Genomic DNA, 11,212 nt, shown 5'->3' with positions numbered 1-11,212 from the left:
TGGCAATTGGCACTTGGTGTTTAAGAAGGGGAAGTCATCACCGTTTTTCAGGAACGATAGACTCCAGCACTTCCCTTTGTATTTTGCATATTCTTAATTATTCTTTCTACCCTTTCCTCTGCCGTGTTCTGAGGACGGTTTGGGAAGAAGTAGGGAAAGCAGCTGCTTATGTGATATGGTTTCAGGGATGACAGGAAAAATCTCCATTCCCCACCATCACCTCCAACCTCATCTCCAAATACCTCCCCTCTCCATCCTGCTCAGTAATGCATAAACTTTCTCAATTAGAGGTTCATGCCCTTAGCTTAAGAACTCTGCTTTGTTAAAAAGCAAAAGTCTCTGGAAGAGTTAACCTCATTAAGTCTCACATTATTAATCATTTACACTAACAGTGAGTTCATCAGATTATTTCCTGAGAGGGAGAGAGAGAAAAAAAGAGCATGGAGCACAGAACCTGGGAGAAGGGAGAAGGGAAAGCTGGAAGGCGCAGAGATTTGACCTGTTTTACAACTTTATCTACTACAGTTTTACTTGCCAGAGCTGATACCTGTAAGATTCTCCCCTTCCCCAATCCCATCTTTTACTTAGATGATAGTTTAATCTTTCAATAAGAGAAGAAAAATTTATAAAATAGGTATCTCAGTATAAGGAGGAAAAGCTATACTCAAAGTTTTAAAAAAGGGAAAATATAAAATAATAAAGACACTGTTGGGCCAGTAATAGATGACGAACAATACATTTTAATAGTATATGATGAAAATAAAGCCAAAATGATATTTAATTATATGAACTTTTATATCAACATATTACAACAAAATTAAATGTCCAGAAATATTTGTTTTGTATGTTTAAAAAATTCCATAAAGGGTTTCCTTGGTGGCGCAGTGGTTGAGAGTCTGCCTGCCAATGCAGGGGACACAGGTTCGAGCCCTGGTCTGGGAAGATCCCACATGCCACGGAGCAGCTGGGCCCGCGAGCCACAATTACTGAGCCTGCGCGTCTGGAGCCTGTGCTCCGCAACAAGAGAGGCCGCGATAGTGAGAGGCCTGCGCACCGCGATCAAGAGTGGCCCCCGCTTGCCGCAACTAGAGAAAGCCCTCGCACAGAAACGAAGACGCAACACAGCCATAAATAAAAAATAAAAAAAAAAAAGAACTACTATCCCCATTTAAAGAAAATAAAAATAAAAATAAAAATAAAATTCCATGAAAACATAAACCTATCTCTGAGGAGAGCCTTATATAAAAGTAATGGAGATATTTAGAATAGACTTGTTAACACAATCACTATTAAGCGCTTCTTCAGCCCTCCCCAAACTGCTGAGGTAGTTCAGTAAAGAGCAGTCCTCTGTCTCTTAATGGATGCTTCTCTCTGTGAATTTTAACACAATAAAGCATAAATAAAATAGAATAAGCATTGGTGTGCTTGCTACTCCCTGTTAGTGGTATTACTCAGAAAATAACATACCGCCTGGAGGGAAAGGGACACCAGTGTAAATATGAGTAAAGAGAAAGGATTCACTGAACCTCTTACATGTCACTGGAGATTTAAGCTGCATCCTAAACCTAAAGGTCTGTTTCCTGCAGTGAGACACAGATATTTCATGAAATCAAACCAAGGACTCAAAAATATTCCTCAAGAATAACCACCACTTTTTGCTCTAACTCCACTCTTTACAGTGTAGCATGTGCATTCTATCCCATTAAAAAATAAAATGAGGTGCACTAACTTTTAGGTAAGAAGTGTTCAAACTTTATAATTTGAGGCTCAATAACATTTTACAACATTTGTTTGATTACATGAGTTTGGGGCATGAATTCAGCAACTGAGATGAAATGTAGAGGAAACCTTTATTCACACTAAAGGGAAAGCAGACTGGAGAGGAACAGAGCAGACCAGCCAAGGATGTGGGCTTTGGAGCCAGACTACTTACGTTTGGCATTTACTAGTTGTGTGACCTTGGGCAAGTCACCTTCACGTTCTGTCCCTCAGCTTCCCCACCTGCAAAATGGAAATAATAATACATAATACACACTCCAATAATGGAGTGGTTGGAGTATTAAAAGAGTTTACCATATAATGTACTTAGAGTCTGGCTCACTGTAAGCACTCAATAAATGTTAGTCATTTTTATTGCATGATCCACAAAATGGATAGTTCAAAAGTGGAGAGTGGAGTTGGTTGCATGCAGCAAGACCAAAGAGAAAGCAGTGAGGGATGCATGTAACTCAAATGTGCTCGTTGCACTGAAGTTTAGCATCAATGGCCACCCTCAAGGTGTACTCTTAGCTCTGTTCAAGGGTGGAGAGTTAGTCCATAGGCAGCCGGGCACGGCCTGCATTTTAGCTCAAAACTCCTGCTAGTCCCAAATATGAAGACCTCTCTTGGGCAGGAATCCTCCTGAAGCCACCCTTGGCATTCTTTCACATCCCTCAAAACATATCCAACTTATCATGAATCATGGAGAAATTTGTTTCTAAAGATGTCTTAGCAGAGGGACGGGGTGAAAGGTGGGGGGATAGGGGTAAGGATTCATACTGTTTACTTTAGAACAAAAACTTTATGTAATTCACCATTGGATGTGTCTCTTCTACATATGCCAGTTGCCTCATTTCCTTTCTCTTTTCCCATACCACCTCCAAGAGGCCTCTCCCTTGCCTTAAATAATTCAGCTCTGATTCTCCACTTATGTTCCTCAACCAAACAAAAGCCTGGGAATTAGACCACTACAGACCATTTCTAATTAATCCAGCATACCTCTCAGGGAGTTTCCACCCTTCCACCTGCAGCTTATCAAAGTATTCACACAGTACAAATTAATCTCTTCCTCAGAAAATTTCTACTTGTAAGAAAGTTTTCTCTAACTATGGTTAAAGGTTCAAGCAGACAGTGGGTACTCAACAAATAATAGTTCCCATCCTAGAGCCATTTGAGGATCTGATGACAGCAGTTGTAGGAGAGGGATCAGGAAAATAAAAAAGGGAAAGTAAGGAGTGGAAACCTCACATATATTGGAATAGATTTAGTATTACACCCTTCAGAAAATGTTTCTTGCTTGAATGTTTTTAAGGGAAAGAGAAAGGAAGGAGAAAGGCCGTAAGGAATTTTATAAAAATCATCATTAGTATCATATTATAAGAGCTGGTTGTTACTTTATTCTTAAGATTATTGACAAGTAGACTGGGCCTTGATAAAAGAGCCAACAATACAAACACTGCAACGTTAACATTGATTTAGAATCTCTTGAAGTTGTCCTAGACATGTTTATGAAGACTAGAACTTTACGGATGTTCTGGCATGCCTCATAAACTCAGTGCATTTTGCAAATGTAAACCAAGAGCTGCTCTCTCTTATATATTGTAATTCCTTAAAGGTTTTGACCGCAAAAAATACGTTCTGAGGTAATTAAATTGCTGGAGGAAGCTTCTTGCTAATGGAGCACCAGTTGCTTCCGTGGCTTCTGAAAGGATTAGTTTTTACCTGATGTTGCTTGCCTTGCACTTCTAGGTAGGAACACAACCTATGAGCTTCCTCAACCCGCAAACTGTCTGCCTGGGATCTTGTTCAGCTCCCACCTTCTGGACTCGGAACAGAGTCTGGGAGGTGATGATGTGTAGAGAGGGCTCAGGGTCATGTAGCAGCTTTCTCAGATCTAAAGTGGCAAGAAAACCCAGGTTGGAGGTGAAGATCTATGGAAATGATCACTGGTCCAGACACAACAGCCAATATGCCTAGAGCAGCTGAGATGAAGGCCTAACTTTTTCCAAGCCTCTGTGTGAAAGTTTGTACATTTGTAGATCAATTCCAATTTTTGACCTACAAAACTTACTTGTTTCCGAGTTGCCAAATATTTTACTCCTTTACAATAATCACACTGCCAAGTAGTCTAGAGTCAAATAATATGGACCTGACAAGCTATGTGTAACACTGTTAATTTCTGAGTTCCTGTGTTGGTCCTAGAGGTTACTCTTAAATCATTATTCCCTTTTAATTTTTCTTTAAAAAATTTTGTATATGTTTTCATATTGCAAAAGAAATACACGTTCATTGTGTAGAAAATTTAGACAATACATACATGTAGCACTAGAAGAAAATCAAAAAGTCACTGATATTCCTACCACCAGAGAAAACCACTGTTACTTTTTTGGTCTTTTCTCTATTCATTCATTTACACAGGTATGCTTTTATTTTTTGTCCAAATGGAACCATATTATACATATTATCTAATCACTGCTTATTTTATTTAATAATATTGCATCATCTTTTATCCAAGTCATTTAAACATTTTTCTACAACATTTTTCACGGTTACACATGATTCTACAATATGGATATACTCTAATTTATTTAACTAATTTCCTATTTTTTCTAATCTTGGATGTTTCCTATTTTTGCTATTTTAAATAGCACTTAAATGAACATTCCTATAACAATTTTTGCTTATTTTCATAGTTTAAATTCCTAGACATGGGATTGATAAGTCATAGTATATATATTTTTTTAATAAAATTTATTTATTTATTTACTTTATTTTTGGCTGTGTTGGGTCTTTGCTGCTGCGTGGGGGCTTTCTCTAGTTGCGGCGAGTGGAGGCTACTCTTCGTTGTGTTGCGTGGGCTTCTCATTGCAGTGGCTTCTCTTGTTGCGGAGCATGGGCTCTAGGCACACGGGCTTCAGTAGTTGTGGCACGTGGACTCAGTAGTTGTGGCTTGCAGGCTCTAGAGCGCAGGCTCAGTAGTTGTGGCGCATGGGCTTAGTTGCTCCGGCATGTGGGATCTTCCCGGACCAGGGCTCGAACCCATGTCCCCTGCATTGGCAGGCGGATTCTTAACCACTGCACCACCAGGGAAGTCCAGTATATGTTTATTTAAAGGGTTTTGATACATATTTGCCAAACTTCCCTATAAAAAAGTTGTATCAAATTATGCTCATACTAGCACAGTGTATGATAATATCAGTTTTCCCTTAACACATTAATGTTGAGTATTAACTAGTAATCTTTGCCATTTTGAAAGAAAAACACAGACTATTATCTCATCATCGTTTTCTTTTGCAAACTTTTGATTACTAGTAATACTGAATATTTTTCATATACTTATTGGCTATTTGTCTTCTATGAACTACTTATTCATACTGTTTGCCACTCTTCTTTTGAGGAAGTACTGATTTAAGGATATTAATCCTTTATTTTAATGCAAATATATCCCCCCATATTATTAATAATTTTTCAGTTTTATGCTTCTTTTTTCTTCAAAATTGGTTTTTAAAATTTTTACGTAGACAAATTTATCATTCCTTTACCTTATGCATCTGTGTTTGTATCATACTAGAAAAAGCTCTCTTTTTAATTTCTAATTTTCCAAGATTTCAAAAGTGCTCAGGACCTCTTCATAGTTGGAGTTTTTTATTTAAGTAGTAGTTTAGTCTTTACATTCATCACGTTTATTTCCAAAATGGAATATCTGACTAGTCTTTAGTTTCTTTCAGTTCTTGCATTAATATCTGTCTACATGTTCTGCAGAACACAAGAGAGCAGACGTCAATTTTGGAATCCAAAGGAACTGAAACCTATTTTGTCATGAAATTGATTTAAAGTCATATTTAAATTTTTGTTATTTTTGTTTAAATTTAACTTAAAATTACCTGTGATAAATTACATAAACTTCTTCAAAATAGAGTGCTAGGATGTTCTACCCTATTTCTAAGACAGATAAACCACTGTTAGGGAATAAAGAGGGCGGGATTATTCCATTAGGTTTAACCATGTAAGATTGCTGATACTTGACTGTTCTTGCTTTATAAAATGGAAATTTTCTGTGGTTCATATCCTAAATATACATATCCTAAATCTTCTATATAGATAACTTTAGAATGGAAAAGGAACTTTCGTTCCCCAGTGTTTTAGATTAGAAAATAATTTCCTTTTAATTGACCAGAATCAACCACGTGGAATCCTACCTCATAGAATAAGATAATCTACTGACTTTTCCTATTTTATTTTATTGTGTTTTACTTTATTTTTTGCTTCTGATATCTGTGAGGAAGTAGGAGACCTTAGAGAAAAGTGGCATGATCTTTCTTAAATAAGTTTTAGCTTCTGCTTCTTTTACCAGTTACATATTTTTATTTTAAAAGAAGTGAATTGCTCAGGACTTTAATTTGGTTCTCAAAGTACATGCTTTTGGATAGTGAGACTTAGCATTTCATGGCACTTTCTAATTGTAGGACTACTTATTCAATGGAAATAGATAATTCTTTGAGTGTTAAATCCTCAAGGCTGTACAATTATAGAAAATCATTTGCATGATGGTTGCCTCACATGACTACAAAACTCTCTTAGCAAGTCCCCCCACCTTACAGGACTTATAGACAATAGTGCTGCAGTCAATTTCTGTGGTACTTATAGGGTGTCATCATAATTTACTAAGATAGTATTTCTACATAGTTTCTTATTTTCTGACAGACAAAGTTCAGGAATTGTATTGGCATTCAGTTAAATTCTTCAAGGGCTTTTTTACCACAAAAGTCAGGCTTTCTGGTTCCCAGAGGCTCAGCTCTGCCACAGAGCCTGCCCACAGGCACTGCCTCAGATACCTTCCAAAGTATAGGGCACCCCAAACCCAAGTGTTTATCACTTACCATCCTCTATCCAGTCAGTCTTCATCCTGAGCTCACTGTGATCCACGTACCTTGATAAGAGCCCTAAATGCAGGATAAAGTCAGTGAGTCTGTGATCTGGATGTGGCTTTAAGCAGCTGGTAGAACTGGCCTTTTGATAATTAGATTCTAAAAACTGAACTCCTCCAAGTGCCTGATAGTTACCTATAGATAACATAGCCCCTTTCTCCAAAGAAGTATTTTCAAGGTCATCTTCATAAAGAATGGGGATAATCAGAAACACCATTTGGGAAAGTACAGGATAAAAGTGACTGTAAAAATGAAAGGATTTTCTTTGTACCTACAAACAAGACTGCTGCTCTTCTGATAGGAAGTTTTGCATTCTTGGAGAACGTCAAAGTTTGGGCTAAGATGTTAACCTTCCCCTTGCATTTTTTTCCCTAAGTGGGGAAAAAAAGTCAGAGTATAAAGGAGTGAAGTAGCAGCACTATTATTGTCAGCCTCACTACAGTTTCTAGAGTCAGGGACAACGTCAGATACACATATAGAGTATCATCGTTGAAATAACTACAGTTGCTCAGCGAGTATCATGCCACAATACCAAGGCCCACGGCAATGTTAAATCCTCTGAACACATCTTGCTCACACCCACTCACTCTGCATATTGTGCCTGTACTGCCTCTAATCTGCCTTCACTTCTCTACCTAAGTCTTCTCGGGCCTCTAAGCTCAGCCTTGAGCTCTGCCTCCCTATGAGCTCTTCCCCGCCAGCTCTTGCTGTCCTGACCTAACCCTGCTCTGAGCTTTTTGCAGGTCCTCCTCTCTTGGCACATACCAATTTTCCACATTGAGTTTCCATTCAGTGTTTCACAGAGGTTTGATCTCCCTCACTAGCTTGTAAGCTCCGCTTAAGAAGATTTAATCCTTGGCACATTTCTGGGTTCTCCATGGCCTGTTGCACATTGGATGTGTTATGCTTATTGGATAAATGAATTCACCCCTCAGTGGATCTCTTACAAGGATAGGCACCTCAGGGACAGAAGGAGGAGGACAGGAATTCGTTCTCATAGAACTTACAATTTAACATGGACAAGCTGTAGTCTCATCCATTGAGAGCACTGAATTTCTTGCTGCAAATGCTGTCATCAGTATATCAGCTATAGGTTTGGTTGCAGGTCAGAGAGATAATCCCCAGTGGAGAGCCTGACATGACAGCACTGTGGGGCTTCCTAGACCTGCAAGTCTGGTCAGAGGAGCCCATACTGGGTCCTAAATGGCTACACATATGGAAGATCCCTGGGAATAGTCAGTCCTAGGGACTTCATAATAGGATCCCAGTGGTTCTAGACTCAGTTGTCTAGAAAACCAAGGATGGGCCTCCTTGGGCTGCCCTGGCTCAAACCTGCCTCTAAGATCAGCCACAGTAGCCTCTGTCAAGTTTGTGAAGAGAAAGGATGCCATCTGGGTCCTGGCAGAGCCAGTGGCATGCTGTTGTCGTGCTGCATGGCGTACAACAGCACGGCATCCCTTGCTTGGGGCTCATGCTCTGATGGGGGGTAAACAATCCACCATATCCAAGGAAAGGATTAGAGATCATTGCAAAGGCAATACATAACCTCATTTCCATTCACTCCATAAGTAGTTTTTTGAGCATATACTATCACCCTGACTCTGTAGCCTCTGACCCAGGTTAGTGGAGTTCCTAAGAGTTCACCAGTCTCTTTTGTGAGGAAGGGTGGTAATAGAAAGTGAATTTTGATTCATTTGGGAGGAAGCTATGGAAAAATGGATTCACAGAACAAGACAGTTCATAGATATCAACTGTTGATGTGAGAAGGGATGGGAAGTGTTTCCTTTATGTCATATTCCTCCATTAAAAACTATGTCTGAAAAAAATAAGCATGTCAGCATATTAAGAAGTTAGCAAAGCCATATTGTTCACATACAAAGAACCTGCAGATTGTTCCAGCTTCACTAGGGTTGATGTACCAGGGATCTCTGCAGTACACTTCTTGGGGCAGCTTCCACTTCAGGAACTGGGCACATATAGTTAGGCCTTGCCTGCTCTCCTATGAAAAGGATTATCAGAGATCAGCATTTTTCAGCTGAGGTTACCTTTCTTCGAATAAAACTGACACTAAAGTCCAATATGAAAAGCTAATAAACTCAGAATTATCCTGGTTCAAGTGAGGGGGGAGATGGAAGGGAACCAGAGTTCTGCCCTCCTTCAACTTTCCCAAACAGTCCCTAAAGAGAACCCATAAAATCTGCAGGGTTCTGGGGAAGATGTAGAAACCACTGGTCTAGGGCAAAAGTGAGAGCTATCAAGTGTATTACCCAGACCAGAGATTTGGGCAGGAGTTCCCACTACCCCGTGCTCTAGAGATGGGGCTCCTATGCCCACTCGCTGCTCCTATGTCATTTCCCTCTCACTCTACACAGGGGAGGGTAGCTCCCGTTCTCACAGTCCTTGTGAAATCTCTAGCTTGGAAGAAACTTTGGAGAGTACCGATCCTTTCTTGATTGCCATACTTGAGCAAAATTTAGCAAGTCGGCTTCTCCTCTACTCACTGCTCTCAGCAGAATGGCTCCCATGTACCGTATGACATCCCTGGTGAGGCTCCAAATAAGTATTTTGTCCCAGATCCACTAGATATTTGGGCCATTAAAATTCCTCTGGGGACTGATGGGAATACAAATTAGTTCAGCTACTTAGTTAGGAATTTGTAAATATCTAGTAAAGTTAAAGATACCCAGATATTCCACTACTGGGTTGATGCCCTCAAGAAACTCTCACACGTGTACACAAAGAAATATGTACAGAAATGCTCACTGCAGCATTGTAATAAGGAAAAAAATGAAAATTATCTAAATGTCCAGGAATAGAAGAATGGGATAAGTTGTAGGATATTTACATGATGGAATTCTATATAGCAGTGAATAAATGAACTAGAGCTATATAACATGGATAAATCTTATAAATATGTTAAACAAAGAAAAGCAAGTTGCTGAAAGATTTATAAATGATATAAAGTTTTTTAATATATAAAGTTTCTTTTTTTTCACAGAAAGTTTTAAAACATGAAAAATAATACCTCAGAAATAATAAAAACAAAACTTAGGATGGTACTTCTTGGGGTAATTCAACTGGGGATAGGTGTGTGATTTTTTCCGGTTTTACTTCTCAGAGTAGGTGGTAGATGTGTGGGTCTTTATCACATTGCCAGTGCCAGTGATTCCGAACCTGTTTAATGTTAGATCCCTCCCCTCTGCTTAGGCTACCCTCTGAGAAGACTTGAAGAGCTGGCTAGAGGTTGTTCAAGGTTTGAAGGAAAATAAACCCAGAGCCTTGGCTGCTCTATGCTTTGCCTGATTGCCAGAGGCTGGCACAGGCGGACGGGGTCGGGGGGGCGGTGGGTATCAATACTGCCACATATCCGTAACCTCCACGGGGCATACTTTCCCAGCACTTGTTTGGGCAGCTCTGCTCTGTACTTCATTGGGGTCTGAAATATTCTATGTTTATGGCCACAAGGCCATAAAACTTCCCCCATAACAAGGTACCAAGGTCCACCGTAATTTTAAGTCCCGTTTCTGAATCTTTCTGTAAGGAGCATAGGTAGGTGAGAGCTCCAGCATTCTTCCAGAATCCTTGCAGCCTAAACCTACCTCTCTGGTTTGCTGTTAACTGGTGGTCATAGCACCTTGGAAAGGACAGGCTTCTGAGGTATGGGACAGTACTAAAGATGATGACATCCCTCCCACAATTCTTATGGCAGAAAGATTAAGGTGAGGTAAAGCCGGCTCCAGATTGTCAGAGAAGCTACTGTTTCTGACTTAGCCTCAACACAAGTCTATTTGTCTCAAGGCCACGAGACAGTTCTTGAACAAAAGAGGAAAGACAATAGAATATTATCATCATTAACAGAAAGAGTTTGTTGAATTGGGCAGTGTGTTTAGGGCTCTGTGCTAGGTTGAATATTGGGGAGGGGATACAAAAAGGTATAATACATGATTCTTACCCACAAAGGGCCATGATTTGCTATACAGAAATAAGGAGTAAGATTTTTCGCGCTGTTCACTTAGGTAAAATAGTTGAAAGGAAGCCTGTGCCAGAGGAAATGGGAGATAAAGATGGTACCACAAAGTCCCTGCCCTCAAAGACATGAATACCTGCTTGCACATTTGGCTCTGGATTTGAACTTCTTCAGGGCCGAAAGAAGTTGACAGTAGACATTACCTCAGCTACTGCATCATTTTCATCCTGAGAATACAGAAGAAGTGGGACCAAGCTGTCCAGGACTTGGCTCTCTACACCCTTCTTATCTGTGTATTTCACAGACTTTATGGAGGCTCCAAAGAGGGTCATGGAGAAACGACGAACATCAGGTCTTACCTACGAAGGGAGTGTTCAAAGGGAAGCGACTCACTGAAAGTGTTCATGCTTAACTTGTAAGAGCTTTAGGTCAGCTGAAATGTCAGTCCCAACATAAGGATATTTAGCTGTTGGTAGCTGAGGATAAGAAACCAAATATATGTGGAGATAGCCATACTTGCTGCTTCGCACGACTTGATCTCTCACTCTACAAATGAGAA

At 39.8% G+C, this 11,212-nt stretch overlaps 1 protein-coding gene across 1 annotated transcript in view; it reads right to left on the bottom strand.

Moving 5' to 3' along the window:
- Positions 1-720: 720 nt before the first annotated feature.
- MROH8 (maestro heat like repeat family member 8) overlaps positions 721-11,212 on the bottom strand; it is a 57,333-nt gene continuing 46,841 nt past the window's right edge. The window contains 5 exon segments of the mRNA XM_082430432.1: positions 721-3,652; positions 6,639-6,701; positions 6,958-7,057; positions 8,563-8,685; positions 10,857-11,012. Of these exon segments, the coding sequence (XP_082286558.1) occupies positions 3,504-3,652; positions 6,639-6,701; positions 6,958-7,057; positions 8,563-8,685; positions 10,857-11,012 (591 nt within the window). The 3' untranslated portion in view covers positions 721-3,503.

The sequence above is a fragment of the Balaenoptera physalus genome (assembly GCF_965194825.1).
Source record: "Balaenoptera physalus genome assembly, chromosome: 16".
NCBI classification, from domain to species: domain Eukaryota; kingdom Metazoa; phylum Chordata; class Mammalia; order Artiodactyla; family Balaenopteridae; genus Balaenoptera; species Balaenoptera physalus.
Note: the sequence above shows the minus strand (reverse complement) of the source record. Positions and strands in the feature narration are given on the sequence as shown.